Source organism: Asparagus officinalis, chromosome 7 (assembly GCF_001876935.1).
Source record: "Asparagus officinalis chromosome 7, Aspof.V1, whole genome shotgun sequence".
Taxonomy (NCBI): Eukaryota; Viridiplantae; Streptophyta; class Magnoliopsida; order Asparagales; family Asparagaceae; genus Asparagus; species Asparagus officinalis.
Window position 1 is genome coordinate 38,420,792 of NC_033800.1, and position 17,565 is coordinate 38,438,356.

General features: G+C 36.1%; 1 protein-coding gene across 2 annotated transcripts in view; it reads right to left on the reverse strand.

Moving 5' to 3' along the window:
* The window catches only part of LOC109848885 (exocyst complex component SEC8), a 50,697-nt gene that overhangs the window by 17,669 nt on the left and 15,463 nt on the right, over positions 1–17,565 (reverse strand). For both annotated transcript variants that reach the window (XM_020418603.1, XM_020418602.1), the window contains 3 exons: positions 12,345–12,457; positions 12,200–12,249; positions 3,077–3,177 (listed from right to left, as the gene is read on the reverse strand). In XM_020418603.1, the coding sequence (XP_020274192.1) occupies positions 3,077–3,177; positions 12,200–12,249; positions 12,345–12,457 (264 nt within the window). The remainder of the gene's footprint in view (positions 1–3,076; positions 3,178–12,199; positions 12,250–12,344; positions 12,458–17,565) is intronic.

A 17,565-nucleotide genomic window follows, 5' to 3' on the forward strand; every position in this document is an offset into this window, starting at 1 on the left:
TAAAAATCTAAATATAAGATTTTTATGTTTTTCTACAAGGGGGCTTGGATGGTAAAACAGTTTGGATTAATGCGTTCTTGAGGGACAGGTGAAGGAAGGAGGATAAAGTTGGGCAGCACAACATTAGGCTTTGCTCATTAAAATAGTAGAGATGTATTACAATTTAAATGTTCTTTATTGATTTTCATTTCATAATGTTTTCTTCTATTCTTTTACACGATGATCCAAGTGCCAATATCAAAACAGTGGATCCAACCAATAACAAAAGGCTAAATACCCATATTGGTATTTTAATTCAACCCCATTTGCCAACAAGGTATTTTAATTAGGAAATTCGGCGATAAGACATTTTAATTGAATAAAATTATCATTTAGGTCCTTTTTCTCGTCGGCGGCCACTTTTCCGACGAGAACCCATCACGTGCGTTGCACGTGGGTGCTTAATCTGTGTTTAAGAGCTGATGTGTCTCTGTTTTCTGACGTGGCAGGGAATTAACTCTCTCTCTCTCTCCTCTCTCTCTCTCTCTTTCTCATCTTCTTCCCCCTCATTCTCAGATCCACAAAGAACCCTCTCCGACCGTCGCCGGCAAGCCAGCACGACCGCCTCCATAACGGGGTTCGAGCTGAGGCGGTGAAGGAGGCTGACGGCGGTGAGGAGATGGAGGCGCTGGTTGGGGTCGACGAAGATGGGAGGGAGGACGTCGGAGGGTGGTTGATGTGGTCGGTGGAGGCCTGGGTAGTGCTATCGAGCGGGGAGCTCGGGGAGGAGACGGAGTTGAGGGTGGCGCGGTTGAGAGAGTCGGCGATGGGGAGCTGAGGGCAGGGATCTCAGGCGGCTGGACTTGGTAGCTGAGGCGGGTGAGGGCTGACGGGGCGGTGACGGTGTAGTGGGAGGAGAGAGGGAGAGCTTGGGGCGCCGGAGGAGTTGAGGGCGGAGCTCAGGGGTTTCGGCAGTTGGAAAGCGAGGTGACGGTCGGAGAGGGTTCTTTGTGGATCTGAGAATGAGGGGGAAGAAGATGAGAAAGAGAGAGAGAGAAGAGAGAGAGAGAGAGAGTTAATTCCCTGCCACGTCAGAAAACAGAGCCACATCAGCATCTTAAACACAAATTAAGCCCCCACGTGCAACGCACGTGATGAGTTCTCGCCGGAAAAGTGGCCGCCGACGAGAAAAATGACCTAAATGGTAATTTTATTCAATTAAAATGTCTTATCGCCGAATTTCCTAATTAAAATACCTTGTTGGCAAATGGGGTTGAATTAAAATACCAATATGGGTATTTAGCCAATAACAAAATGAAGATTTCCTTCTCATGCTTTATTCACTGTTCATGTTATATAATAAAGTTCCGAAGGTAATCTTTTAGGTCTAAATAACTCTACTTTTCGTATGCATCTTATTATTATTTCATCTCTTAAAACATTCAAAAATGTGAAAATAATTAATTGAACATTACCATAACCATGTGAGGGGTGCCTTACCTGAAGGTGAACTCACTGAAAAGGCCAAGCTAAACAAGAAGCTTACAGCAATCGATTACTATTGGACTCAAGGTTTTAAATATCGGATATCCGGGGACATATCAGATGCCAAAATCCATATCAGATTGTGGATATTAAGGGAATATCAGGGAATAGGGATATGTAGTAATTATCGGAGTGTCATATCGGATGATGTGCACATATAATATAATATCCTAAAATATAATCTAAACATACTTAATAAATCAAAAATGTAAATAATATATGTTTAAAATCACTAAGCAATTGTTGAAACTTAATCAGGGAAAATAGCCTGCTAGAATTTGCTAAAAAAACTTCACGGGCTAGAATTTTTGCTAAAACCCATTAAGGAAATTCCATAGAACTATATTGTCTTGCAACAAGCCATACAAAAGGACATATCGGCTGATTTGTCAGCCATGTTGAGAACATAACAACCAAAAATTGCTAGAAAAGGGTAAAGAATATTGAGACCATATCATTTCATGGCAAGCCTTATCAAAGAATATATCGGCTGATATATCGACTGTATCAGCATATTTAAAACAATGGTTGAACTAAGAACAACATATTTTTAAAAAATATGGACTTCAAGGTTTTTGAACATGGACAGGATTAATAAGTCACTTATGGTCATAAGTAGTTGTATCTAGGTGTCATAAACCCACAACCTTGCCTCACACGGACCTTCAACCTGACAATCCTAAAAAGACACAAGAATGAGGAAAACAAATATATTTAAATTGCTTATGATTGAACCAGGACTCTTGGAAGTTGTACCAAGTTAGAAAATAACCTATGTTACCTGGGTACTTCTAATCTGAAGTTGAACCCTTACTAGACACATATTGTACTCGTAACCAAATTCCTTGGACGCTCCTTGCATATATGCAATTATGCATACATTTATTTAGACATATACTCAATTATACAATTTGTGTTTTAATTTTAAATATTTGACATTCATTTTGTACATATATCCCACACTTCACATTCACTTCTTCAAACTCTTTGGACATGAGTCAAGTTCCAAATTATGATTTTGAAGGGTAGTTCGGATGTCTAGTTCAAAACTAGTGATTTCCAATTTTTAATCAACATAATAAAATAAACATAAAATTGTCAAAGGAATGTCAATTATCATCACTGTTCATATAAAAATAATTAATTCCAATATATAATATATGTGTATATAAATATTTATATAGTCATGTCCCCTTACATTTTATAAATTTATCGTGTTAGTACCAGTACCCATACCTGTACACGTACCCATGCAACATAGAAAATAACTATATCCAAAAGTTGAACCTAAGGGATTCTGGAAATGCATTTTAACAAGAATTTGCACTTAAAAACCAAAAACAACTGTCAGCAATGTTCCTTATCAGATATTACCAAATAAAAGGAAGAATAAGAGAACATATCCTCATAAGAAAAACATGAGTGGAAAGTAATATCAGATAAAGAACATCCAACAACACGGGCATATTTATTTTGTTAAAACATAAAAATTCCTAAGAATGTAATTATTCTAAGGTGACATGAAGCCATCGATTATGTAATAGAAACTTACTTGAGATAGCCTGCTGGACACATTTGCGATAATCCACAAACATAGCTGGCAGGAAATGGTCTTTCAGAAAGTTCTCCACAAAAGCTAGCAGACCATCATTTCTGCAATTCTCAGAAGTCAAGATCCAAATTTTCACCATTACAATACCATATGAAAACATCATTTCTTTGTAGAATATATAGTTTACAGAAGTGAAATCTTCAAAATTGACTAGTAGAATGGCTGATAAAATCAAAAAAATAAGTAACTGCAATTGGACGAACATACACCGCAAATTTATTGATAGAGAAGCAAATACTGGCACACAAAAAATCTAAACAAAGACTTCAGTTACTCAAGTAGATGCTAAAGCATGCATGTCTGACAATGAATGTCTAGTGATGAACATGATGTTGTCTAGAGATTAACATGATGTTCCAAACCTATTATTTCCTAACTCCAAAGGAAAAACAATTGAAAGCATGGTTATTAATTTTGTTACTTAAAAAAACAATAATTGAAATGTATGCTTCTGCTCTTATCATATAACAGAATTAGGCCATCACTGAAAGAAATATGAAATAAATACACACATGAACTTAGGGTTAATGGTCCATGGAACTATAAAAGTGTATAATGTATTATCCCACAATTATCTGAAACATCCACCAAGTTTGAAAGCAGTTTGAATCCTTTATCTCTATTTAAACTTTGTATAGTGTTATTTCTTCCGTTAAATTATCAGTTATCATATCTATATTTACAGCTAGAACTACCCTGAGCTAAGCGAACCATCAATCATTTACTCCTAGCTATTTTAGCCATTGTTCTCAGTGGCATGTCAAAACAGACTGAGACAATTTTCCATCATCTTTATGCATATTATTGCTACCTCTATCTTCCCACAAATGCCCAGTTCTTCCCTTTTGTCATGCTCTCCATTAAAGTTATTCATTTCAGATAGACATCTTTACCTCATGTTCTTTTTTGATTGTAAGCTATTCAGACCTATAAAGCATGGACTATCTTATAACCAATTACCATGTAGTAGAACATCTCTATCAGTTTCATAGGCACTTTCCACTTTAACCATAGACCCAAAAAAAACTTCTAAAGATATAATAAGGAGGAACACTCGTCCATAGAAATTAAAAAAAATAGAAATTAAAAATAAAAATAAAAAATTGTAACTCTTAAAATATTTCTGCTCATCAACATTAATTATAGCCGCTGTTCTCTTTTTAATCATACTAAAGATTGCAACTCATATGTAATCTTTGACCTATAAAGTGCTTTAGAGTATAGTGATTGTCCCTATTTTCTATCCTAGGCTTGATCACTTCCAAGGTTATTGACGGTGGATAGCAACACATAGCGGTGAGGTACCGATAAGGCTATTTTGGGCTATAGCGGCGAAAAACGTAAAGTCAAATAGCAGTCCAATTTAAGTATGTATAAATATTCAAAAAAAAGGAAAATTAAAGAAAAAACTAAAAATTATATAAATGCATATTTCATGATTTTCAGAGATCCTAAGGACGAAGAGGACTTAGTGAGCTTCGAGTTGGCAAAGGCGGCGTCGAAGCAAGAGATGCAGTCAGAGAGGGGTATTCTGGGGTTGAGGTGGAGTAGTTGGAGAGTGAGAGGTTGAGGTGGAGGGTAGTTGGAAAGGGGTTTTGGGATTTGAGGTGTCGTAGTTGGAGAGAAAGAGGTAGAGAGGTGTAGTAGTCAGAGAGGGAGAGGAGGGTCGCCAGCAACGAAGTTGGTGAAGGAAGAGGAGAAGAGGCGGCGGAGTTGGTGGAAATCGTGGGATTAGGGGTTTTTTCGTCTTTTGAGATTAAATCGGAGAGGGGAGAGAGAGAGAAACGAAGCTAAAGGGGTTTTAGTTAATTACGGATTGGTACGGGTCGAGTTTGAGTTGGATATCAAACTAAGAATCCATAATGAAAAGTGCTATTAAGCGCTAAACGCGACTATTGTGAGCAAATAGCGCAAAGAACACTATCTTTCACCACTTTCGTCAATATCATTGCAGGTAGTGAGCATTAATGCAATTTGCGGCGCTATAGCAGGGTTATTGGGAGCTATATTCAACAGTGATCACTTCTCTAGTGTGATAAACTAGGGCAATGTCATCAGCCTACGTCATATGCCCAGAAATCTAGCTCATTGAGCTTATGATCAATGCTGATAGAGGTGAAGGCTTACTGCTGAAATTTGTTACAAACTTCTAGAACTAGGGAAAAGTTTTGAAACTCTTCAGCTGGCCGCACACTGGTTAATAGATCATTCATGCCCTTAATTTTCTCAACGTAACTAAAATATTCTTTTCTAAAATCGAGCAACAGTCTCCTGAAGGACAAACCTGTTCAGTTTCACATTAATAAAACCATATTGCAACCCTTTTTCCCTTCTCTCTATTTATCTCGATCAATTACCTTAGAAAGATAGAGCTTTCATGGACCTCTCTATGTCAGAAATGATATATCCATGTCCTCAGGAAACTCCTTCCTAAATTTTCATATGTCCAGAAGGTTTTCCTATCCTTGAGAGTCTAAAAAACTTTAATTGTATACAACAGCCGATGAAAATGCAGCAATTCTTCCCCATTCATTTTTCCTTTTGCTCATCTAGGATAGTTAACCATTTCAGGCGTTCACCACCTATCAGGACCTATACCTCTGCCTATTGACCATCATCAAAGGATCCATCACCTCAGTAATCTTCATTTTTCAATAATACATACATTAGCTAGCCTCGCCTATGAAACTATGAAACATGAGGCTGTTAAATAAAAAGTTAAAATTTCAACATGATATGCCACAAGTTTTATACCATTAACAGTCTGTACATGGCAGTATCTCCAATATTCATAGCTTACAAAAATGTGCACAATAGTTTTCCTTTACTTGACATTCTATTAATCTTCAGATTTTTATTAACTAAGATGAGTTATAGATAAGTAGCCATTCTACAACTGCATCTCCCACCCATCCCAAACTCCATTAGAATATCACCAAGATCCTATAGCTCTGCTAGGTTCTACCAGTTTCAAAGCATCCATTACATAACTATTACTGATTTTTTCAATAATACATATTACATGATTTCATATAGTTTCTAAAACTTACCTAGTTTCACTTGAACCTATATGCAAAAGTTCAAATGTTCTTCTTGAAAAAGTTTTGAGCATTACTCCTCTCCCTTCTTTAATTTCCTCTTCCTATTCTAGATCTCCATGGTCAAAATTAACTATATACCTTCTCTCCATGATCATGATAAGCTGGTATACCATTTGAACTTATATCTAAGGAAAAAGTTTTGAGCATTACTCCTCTCCCTATTCTAGATCTCCCTAGTTTCTAAGATACTTGTATCTTTCCAAATGTTAATAAGGTGCTTCATCTGGCTGAATTACCATTTGAACTTCCTGATTCCACCACCATCTTCAGAGAGAAATTAACTATATAGATTCTCCCAAAGTATCTTATGCATCTTTTTCATTCAATTAGATAAATCGTCCACATAATATTAGTTTGCTTATTTATATTCCACCACAATCATATATTACTGCACCTTAATTAAAAGAAAAAATGGACACTAAGTCTGTTTTTAATTCCCTGAGGGGGGGTATAGAGTTCAAGTTGACCAATATTACAGAAAGCGCTAGGCGGTCTAAGCGTTTGACCCAATGTCTAGCGCCTAGGCGGGAGCATAGGCGGGTCTAGGCGGTTTTCCTATTTTTTATTTTTAATTATAACGATTGATAGTAAATACCAATGTTATAGAAAACTTAGGTGTCGGACTATGGCCTAGAGGGACTTTTTTCTTCGTTTAAGTGGTGGTGGAGGACCTTTTGCTAAAGGTAGGAGGAAGTAGAAGAGGTGTTCATAGTTGAAGCCTAGAGGAGTTTAGAGGTCGAAGGATGTGGAGGTTGCAATGAAGGAAATCACGATTAAAGCCTAAGGGGTGCAATCCACATAAGCACTCCACACGCTCCTAGGCGCTCCTGGAACCTAAGTGGATAACCTAGGTACTGCCTAGGCGCTAGGCAGGCGGTCTAGTACCACCTAGGCCGAGGCATACGCATAGACAGGCTAGGCGGAGACTATTTAAAACATTGAAGTTGACAAACAATATAGTCTCTTTGACTCTTTCCTACATGCATGTCACTGCTTGTCAATTTCCAAATGATGTCTTATTCATATTCTTCTGTGAGTTTGTACATGCATCAAAGGCAAAGAGGGCTTAGAAGAGAGTCTGCATACAGTTTTTAGCTCATCTAATCCAAAGAAACTCCTTATAGAAACAAAGAGTTGGAGCAGAGTAGTTCTTGATTTTCATGAGCATTATAGAATCATGAAACACGCCAAACCACTTCAACAACACAATTTAATTCTATGAAAAAAATCCTATTCAGACATGATTATTTTATCAGAGTTAAACCAAGAAACCAGAATGGTCGGCAATCGGTTTTGGATAGTAAACATAGCAAATCAGACTCAATGCAAAAATAAAATTAAGGAGTCACTCCCTCATGAAAAGAGAAGAAATCCAACCGTCAAAGGATTTTGTGGGCTCACACTAAATTACTAGGGCTCATATCGGATGGTATTCCTGTTGAAGTTTGGAAACATTTTAAAAATATAGGCTTAGGATGGTTGAATAAATTATTTTATTGAGACAAAGAGAATGTCCACTGAGTGGAGAATTAGCACTTTGATACTGACATACAAGTATGAAGGAGATATAACAAGTTGTTCAAACTATCATGGTATTGAACTTATGAGTTATAGTTTGAAACTTTGGGAGAGGGTAATTGAGCAAAGACTAAGAGATGAGACAATTGTATCTGAAAACCAATTTGATTTTACTTCCGGAAGGTCAACTGAAACCTATTCTTATATCGAAACAACTGATTGAGTGATATAGAGAGAAGAGAAAAGATCTACATATGGTTTTCATTGATCTAGAAAAAGGTTATGATAGATTAGAGTGCCTAGAGATAAAATGAGGTGGGTTTTACAAAAGAAATATGTATGTAATATATATATTGATGTGATTAAAGAAATGTATGATAGAATAACAACTAGAGTTAGAACAAATGAAAGAGAGACTAAACCGTTTCTTATTACCATCGGTTTACATCAAGGGTAAGCCTAAGTTCTTATCTTTTTGCATTGGTTATAGACCAACTGACTAGACATATTCAGGAGAAGTCTCATAGTATATGTTATTTGCTAGTTATATAGTACTAGTTGACGAGAATAGAAAATGTATAATTTTTAAAATAGAAAGGTGGAGTCGAAGCTCTCGAAACTACATATTTTAGAATTTGTTTAAAAAATAGAACACTTGGGATGTATTTTTAATAAACTAAAAAGAGAAAAAAATCTATAATATATGTTGATGGTCAAGAAATATCTACAAGTAATCATTTTTGTTACTTAGCATCAGTCAATATTCATGATGATGAGATTGAGGATCATGTTGTCTATCGAATCGAATCAAAATGGTTAAAATGGAGGCGTGTTTGGAATTCTTATGTGATCGTAGAATTCCTATGAGATTACAGGAAAATTTATGTAGGACAGTCATAAGATCAACAGTGCTTTATAGATTAGAATGTTGAGCAATTAGAAAACATGTGCAAAAAATGAGTGTAACAGAAATGATAATGTTACGATAGTCTTGTGAGTATATATTAAGATAACATAAGAAAAGAGTGCATCTTTAGAAAATTACAGGTTCTTATAGATGATAACTTGAGAATCAACTAACACGGTTTCGTCCAAGGTTACAAAAAGCGCTATGTGACCTAGGCGTTGGACCTGACACCTAGAACCTAAGCGGTTTTATTTTTTATTTTTTTATTACAATAATTTATAATAAATGCCAATGTTATAGAAAGTGTAAGTACCAGACTAGCGCCTACGCAGATTTATTTCTTTGTTTAAATGGTGGTGGATGAGGTTTAGCTGAAGGTTAGAGGAGGTATTAGATGTGTTCATAATTAGAGGTTGGAGGAGTTAGAGGGCGTGGATGCACTCCACATATGCGGCCCACGCTCTCCTAAGCGCTCCCAAAACCGAGGTGGGAAGCCTAGGTCCTACCTAGACCTAGGCGCTAGGCGAGCAGCCTAGGTACCGCCTAGGTGGGCTAGGCGTAGGTTTTTTAAAACATTGGTTTGGTCATATACAACAGAGACCTTTTAGTGCACCGGTTTGAAGAAGTGATAGTATTATAGTTAATGGAGCAACGAGATTTAAAGGTAGACATAAGAGAACTTTGTCGGAAGCAGTTAGGAAGAATCTGATAATGATTAACTTAACAAAAGAGAAGACTGAGAATAGAACGGAATGGATGAATAATATTCATGCAGTGACCAGCTTTGCAGTTGTTGCACACTACAATGTATATCACCTGTAATCAACTCGTAGAATGTTATCAACATCTAATCACTCTCTCCAAAATTACAAGAGCATTTATACACTAAAGATCAAATTCAATCTTCAATTCTAAAATCAATGCTTCAAATCAAATATTAAACTAAAATTCAATCAAATATAAAATCCTAAACTCAAATCAACTATCTAATCTCAAACTAATAGTAAACTCTTGAATTCTAAAGAAACCATGACTCTTCCAATTCTCCAAAGTTGCCCAAAATCAAACCTCTTCGTGTTGGAGAAAACTCAACCACACGTTTTGAAGTGGCATAAATGAAAATCCTTGAGTGATGATAAGAGTGTCGAACAGGGCTTCAACCTTCAGCTCCTTAATGTTTTGCGTTTGATACATTCAGAATCCTAATATTCATGCACGAAACGAAGATACCAATTTATGGGTAAGAAAATTATAAAACAAGGTCCAAAAATAAGGAATCGCATCCAAGATAGGGAATGACACCATCATCAGCAAAGGAAAAGGAATCAGGGCTACAAAGGAGTTTGTGGTCTTACATCAAAATGCAATTAACTTACGAACAACGCAGAATTTTAGCACAATCAAATCAACCTCTACATTAAAATTACAAGCGTATCTACAGACTAAAATCAAACTCAAAATTCAAAGCAAATAAGTAATCCTAAATGAAAATAGAATGAGGTGACTCAAATTTAATCCAAATAAAAAATATCCTAAATCCAAATCAAATAAAATATCTAACCTAACCTCAAATCAAATATCTAATCCAAATCCTAAATAAACTAGGGCTCTTCCAATGAGATCAGACTTTCACTTTCTCTACAATTCTCTAAAGTTCTTGTTGTACTAGTCGTAACAGATATTTCGTAACAGATATTTCCTGATGCGAAACGAAACAGGGGGGTCTACAGAATCAGCGATTTAATTTGAACGCATCGTTACGCCAAAATTCATGATATTCGGTAGGAAATTAATTAAAACCAGTTAAGGTGACCGATGGATTTTAACAAGATTTGCGATGATGACCATAAACAATTCCAATCTCGAATAATTTATTCGCAATATCAATTATCATTTTCGCAAGTTCTAAGATCAAATCAATTTTTCAGCAGTCACATATTCAGTTCTCTCAACTCACAAAAATAGATTAAGCAGTGAATATATGATAATAGTTTAGAGATTTAATACGCATGCAATTAACTGACAATTATAAGATTAACAGAAAATTACTGAGTTGAGAGTTTACTATCCAAAATGCCGAGAGAAACCCAAAAGCCCATTAGAAGAATTTCTTTCAGTGAAGCCAAGATCCATCATATTAACAAGCCCACATATTTCATCAATATTTTCTGATTTCTCCTGTGTTCTTCTTTGATCTCAGGAAAAGAAAAGAAGCCTCTGTCATCTGTGTACTCGGTCGCAAGTCCAAGTTGGTCTAACCAAAACCAAAGACAAGTGAACTCTTGTTGTCTTCTATCAGAGGGAAAGAAAAACTCCTGTGACTTCCGATCTGAGGGAGGGAAGTAAATAGAGGAGGCAGGGAGGGAAAGGCGGTGGTGATGGGGGTTTTGACGGAAAGCAGGGGGTTCGCGAGGGCGACGGAGAAGTGGGGTTGGGGTGGCGTTGGGTGCGGCTGCAGGAGGAGTAAGAGGGCAGGGCGACGCTGAGGAGGTGGGCGCCTGAGGATGGGGTGCAGGAGATGACAGAACAGGGAGGGAAGGGTTGAGTGCGTCTGCTGGGGAGAAGAAGAGGGCCGAGGACGGCGTTGATGGTCAGAGGCGGACGAGGGGAGATGGGGGCGTTGCTTTGGAGAAGGAGCTGTAGGTGGGGGTTTCTTGGGAGGTCGAGGGTGGATGAGAGCTGAGGCAGGGCGGTGGGAGGTTGAAGACAAAGAGCAGGGGTTCGGGAGGGGAGCGGTGGCGTTGTTTTGGAGAGGGAGGGAATGGGAGTTAGGTTGGGTTGCGTTGCTTGGAGGAAGAAGATGAACAGGGTTGATTTTTTTTTTGTGAAGAGAGAGAAGAAGTGACGGCTGGGAACAATGAACAGAGAAACAAAATTGAGCTTAGGGTTTCACACCCATGGTTTCACACCAATAAGCCAATACAATTTCATTTCAATTTTCATTCATCATTTTTTCAAAAATCTGATTACAGAGCTCTTTTATAGAGCAATTACAATCCCACAAATCACTCTAACCAATTATTAACTTCCAAATCTAAACCTAATTTGAAATTCAAATCTAAACCAAAATTCAAAATTCAAATTAACTACTAAAAAAAACTAAAATAATTAAAGTTCAACTACAAATAAAGAAATGACATTATTGTCCTCATCATTTCCTCACCATCATTTTCCCTCGTTCCATGGCATAATCTAGAAAAATCACATTTAATGTTATCTTCATCCTAGAACAACAGTGTTTATACTGATTCTTCCTATCAACTACACAAATCCATTTCTCCTCTGTGCTACATGAAGGTCACAGGAGAAATGAGGCATGAACTCCACACAACTGGTAACAAGGTAAACTTTTCTTGCAAAAAATAGTGCATCCCAGCTAGCTATAAATTACTAAACTAGATGAGAAGAAAAAAAATGTAATGTAATCTTCAGTATCATCAGTAATAACATTGAAAACATAATTGATTATGTATTAAAAGAAAAAATGAACAAATATATAAATAAGTAGTTGAAAGAAGGAGACAGCTTTTAGCATACCCAAGCTGAGAATATTTTTGAGGAAGCATAGATGCGACTTTGTCAGTAAACTGCAAAACAGCATCCGTTCAGCATTTGACTGTAGAAAACTATTTCTTGCAAAACAAACTTTTCAGGAGGCATCACTTATGTTTGAATGTCAAACCTGAAGAACAGGCCGATAAACTGAAGCGGCAAGATAAATTCCTTGCTCCGGAAGCACTGCTGATGTACCATATCCTTCTTGCTGTGCATTTGACCCCTTCCTCCATCCTTGACCTGAACTTCGTGAGACTATTTCAGTTAGCAGATTAATCACAAAGGGAACTGAAGATAGTTGAGAGGAACAAATGCTTCACGCGGTGTGAAAATTTTAACTATAATTGAACACTAGGTTGAAGCGTGTAGATTCTATATATACAAAGTTAATCAATACACTTTATTTCTGCTAGTTTCAAGAGATATTTACTCGAGTATATTTCTAAGGGCTATAACAATTAACAAATTATAGTCCAGAATGCATAGTAGATGACTACCCTTAATATACCATGGTCTTTCTACCAATATCCAAGTAGCAATTTAAGAAATGTAGAGGAATGCAATGGTCATCATACTGTCCTTGTCCCATCTTGACACTTCTATCTATTCATCAGCACACACACAAATACACACCCCAACACTCACACGCACGCGCGTGGGGGCGCACACACACAAAAAATAAGGAAAAACCATTTCCATCTGTCCGCCAACCAACATCTACTGCAGTAGTGTTGCCCAAATAGGTTCTGCATTTCCGAAGAGAAACCTGGTACTTTCCATCCAATTACTTTTTCTCTTTAAATCCTTGAAGTTTGATCTGTCTCACCAATAACTCCATCAATGGAGGAGCTTCAATTTGATGAATATGCTTTTAATCTAGCCATGAGAAGTCAGAATTGGTTTGGACTTGCATCCCCAACATATGGACAACATACATAGCACAAACTGAGCTTTTAAATTGTTTACAAAAGGTTGTTGGCAAAGATTTACATCTAAGGCAAGGTTAGAACACTTGGTTTCGGTTTATTTCACATCTCTAAGCTATGGGTTCAGCAAGTTTCAACTGTTTCAAAGGTTTCTCTATTATAGTTTTCCGTGCACGTAGAGAGTGAAAGTTGAATACTTTAATGTATAAACTATAAACAAAGACCCTCAAACATGAGCAATAGCTACGATTCATAAGCAGAAATGTTACAGTTTCTAGTTAGTAGAAGCTCAGGAGGTACTCGTAAACAAGTCCTTCAACAAATCTATTGATTTTGTTCCAGTTGGATACATTTTCAAATAATAATAATAAATAGGATTATTTGTAAACAGGACCTATTTAAGAAGTCAATTGGGCTAAAAGCTCCAAAACCATCTTAACACACTGATCTGAGTCGCAACCTAAGCGTACAAACATCTAAATCCACCTGTGAAGGCTTCTGAGCTGCCTAAACTATAACTTGACAGTTGTTTCTCACCCAACATTCAAGTTTGAACATAGCTATCGGTTCTCAATTATTGCCATTCTAATAAGTATCTCAAATCGAGCTTGACGGCTGACCACTTTGAGACCATTGATCAAGAGATTGAATGACCTACCGAGCTGATAGAAAAGTCAAAGCAAAGTGGGTAAAATCCTTTCTCAGCTCGTGGATAAACCAGATTTAATTTTTTTCTCAGGTAATTATTATGACACCCCCTCATTTTTGACCGCGTATTAGGAAACCCTCTACAGTTATATTTTCATCATAGAACCTCCTGCTGTTAGTTTTACTGTTATCTTTAAAAGTGCATGTGCAAGTCACATGCATATTTATTTCCCTAAACTATCCTCATCTTCCTCCTCTCAACAAAATTTCCTTTTCTCATTTTAATTTAAAAGAGCATGAGTTCAAGGGAAGTGCACGAGTTAATCTCCAGGCTTCTTCACATTCTTCCAAGGAATTTCTATTTTACTTTTTTCCTATAGATGATACAATTTGTTGTTCACTTGCAGTTCAGGAACTTAGTTATGTCAGAAAACAAATTTAACGGTGCTCTACTGTATATCACCCAAATTAACATTAATTTTAAAGCTATTTACTTTTTATATATAGATGATAGTATTTGATTCCTGCGACTAGATTGAGATGTGGGTCCACAGATTTGGGTGCTGCTGTGCTCCAATATATCACAGAAATTAAGGAGGCCTTTGTTTTTCTCATTTTTGGTTCAGTTATAAAATGCAATTCTCACCAAAAGTTTATTATAAAATTTCCATCAAACATGTATTATACATGACAATAAATTTCCTTTCAGAGTTGGATCCAATAATAACTTATTTATAGTAGAAAACTCCCTAAATAACAAAAAAATGAAAATCTAATAAACTCTTCAAAAATGAATACATAAAAAAACCACAACACAAAACATCAACCAAAAATTACAAAAAAAATAAATCAATACCAAAAAGTTTGAAAAGATTAGCCAGAACTTTAACTGATTCAATATATGATACAAGAAAAGTGCATTGTCAGCTTTTGAGGTAAAGAAAGAAGAGAGGAGTTTCATAATATTTTAAAGAAGAAGAGGAGAAGAACTATTGAAGGGTATTTGAGGAAAATAAATGTGCGTGCACATTGCACATGCCAGTTTAAAAGGAACTTAACAGTAAAAAAAGCACCAGGGGTTCTATAACAAGAAAGTAATGTTTGAGGTTTCTAATAAATGACCAAACTTGAAGGGGTTTCCATGATAATTATTCTTTTTTCTCTTTCATTTCCTGTCTCTTTATAATCTGCTCAACAGTTTTTTTTTTCTTTTTTCCTTTCAATTATTTTCTCAAAATTGGGTTTCAACGTTTCTCAGAAACTCAAGGAGGTTGAAAATACAACCAAATCACTGAAACGATGACAACCATGCTGGAACTGGACACTACCTAATATTTTAACTTCGAGAAACCCAATTTTACAGTGTTTCGTTCGGTACCCTTCAAAATCAGTATGCGACTAAACTAGTACTTTTCAGCTGAAACCTCATTCCTTCACATTTACATCATTAAGAATCATCCTTAAAGGTTATCACAGCAACGGATGTTAGAGGGACACAGTGGGAGCAGTGGAAGTGAACTGATGCAATCTAGTAGTATTGGGTATATCGTTTTAGAGATTATTAATCTTTATTAAGATGATGTCGGATAGTTTTGCCTCCCATATCACATAATTTACAGAATCCTGTGGGACTTTGGTTGGGTCAGTAACTCAGTCAAAGGTTATATGTCAGATACGGATGTTAAAGGAACACAATTGGAGCAGTGGAAGTGAACTGATGCAACTTACAATGTAGTAGGTCTTCTTTTGTCCTTTTTTTCTTTTTTCTCTTTTTTTTGGGAGTAAAAGAATCTAGTAATATTGGGTATATGTTTTTAGAGATTATAGTCTTTATTAAGATTATGTCGGATAGTTTTGCCTCCCATATCACATGAGTTATAGAGACATTAAGGCTAACATTTACTGAGTCCAGATAATAATGTAAGAAATCTGTGTTTGTGGAGACTGACACCTCAAATATCTCTTTTGCGCTCTTTTCTTCTCCTTCAATGCTTCCATACATGTGCATTTTCAAATCCTCAAAACCAATGTTTTAAATATCGGCCGATAAACCGATATTATCGGCGATTTATCGGTTTTGGGGCTTTCCGCTATAAGTTTGATTTTAAATCGATTATCGTTTTTGGGTGTTTATCGGGGATAATGCGGCGATAAAGTGAGTTATCGGCCGATATTGTCAGCTCAAAATATCGGAATTATCGGCCTTTGGTTTGGGTTTGGGTTTGCTCTTTGGATGTTTAAGAATTATAAACTATTTGTTGCTTTTGGAACTTAGTTGTTTAGCGATTAGCTTATGTTTGTTTATGAATATTGACATGGCTCATAACTATTAAATCTCAACTTAGTAAGTTAGTTTATAATCTTGTGATTACGCAATAATTATGTTGATGATTCTTCATTCTTTATGTTATCTTGTTATTTGCATGTATGTTATTCCATTTTTACGAACTATGCACTTAAATGGTTTCATCGTGCGATCAAGAAGCAAGTTTCTACCATTGATTAGTGATCCCAAACATGATTATTTATATTTTGCTATGTTTATATTTCATTAAGTATAGTTAGATTATATTTTAGGATATTATAAATTTATAACATGTATATACACTATCCGGTAATATCACTCCAATAAATACTACTTATCCCCGATATCCGTTATCCGATATGGATTTTGACCGTCCGATAAATCCTCGATAACGATATTTAAAACCTTGCTGAAAACTAAGGATAACTCTTTAGAGTGTTTCCCTGTCTTCAGTAAAATCAACTAGTCCTACTTTTATCATCCAGTTATTCTATTGTTAAATTAAAGATCTTTTTTTTTAATTTGTAGAATCCAAACCAGGACTTATTCAACGAAAAGTTAAACAACTACTGGATGTGCACTGCACAATCCATAGAACTTAAATCAACCAAATCTAATTGTGTTCCCTGAACATGCCAATTTTTTAAAGGAAGTGAAAAATGATAAGGTTGACTTCCACATATTTACTACTTCCTTGTAATATTTCTTTCTAGAACTAAACATGATAAACATGAGAAATTAGTGTCAGCCAAATTGTCTAGGGAAGAGATGAAGACCTAATTCTAACTGCTCACCCAAAGCATATCCATACAAATTTAGTTTATGGGTTTGGATCCTCAAGGATCCATATCAGAAATCAGTAAGACAGTGGGTCTTCTAATTCAAGTATGTAACACAATAACCTATATGATGTGCATTCTAGGATCAAAACCTGACAGTCTACTTGAATCCAGTAGGATGTTACGCAACGGGAATCATTGCAAATCTACTTGTAAGAATTTAAACCAGCAGAATCCAAGTAAAACATGTGTGGCCAAATACCATGATTAGTTAAACACTAATGTGAAGTATGTACCAAAAGAACATATTTTCATAAAATGCCCTTAATATAAGGCTTATTTTCACTTTGATACCCCAAAGTTTACATGTTTTATCACTTTGAAAGTCCAAAGTTTATATCCCCAAAGTTCCACTCCTGTATCTGCTTAATAGCCTTTTGTTTTAAGTTTAAACAAAAGACTTAAATACCCCCTCAAACAAATTAGCAAATATAATTGCATCATTAATACACAACTTCAACACAGCAGCACGTTAATAATAAGAAAATCTAATTACAAAGCAATTTAGCCAAGTTATTCTCACTCAAACCCCTCTCTATGCCATGGACAAAATCTTGATCCTTAATTCTTTATAATCAAACCATCCTTATGCCCCACTCAAAATCCAAATGCCCCAATCCCTCACAATCG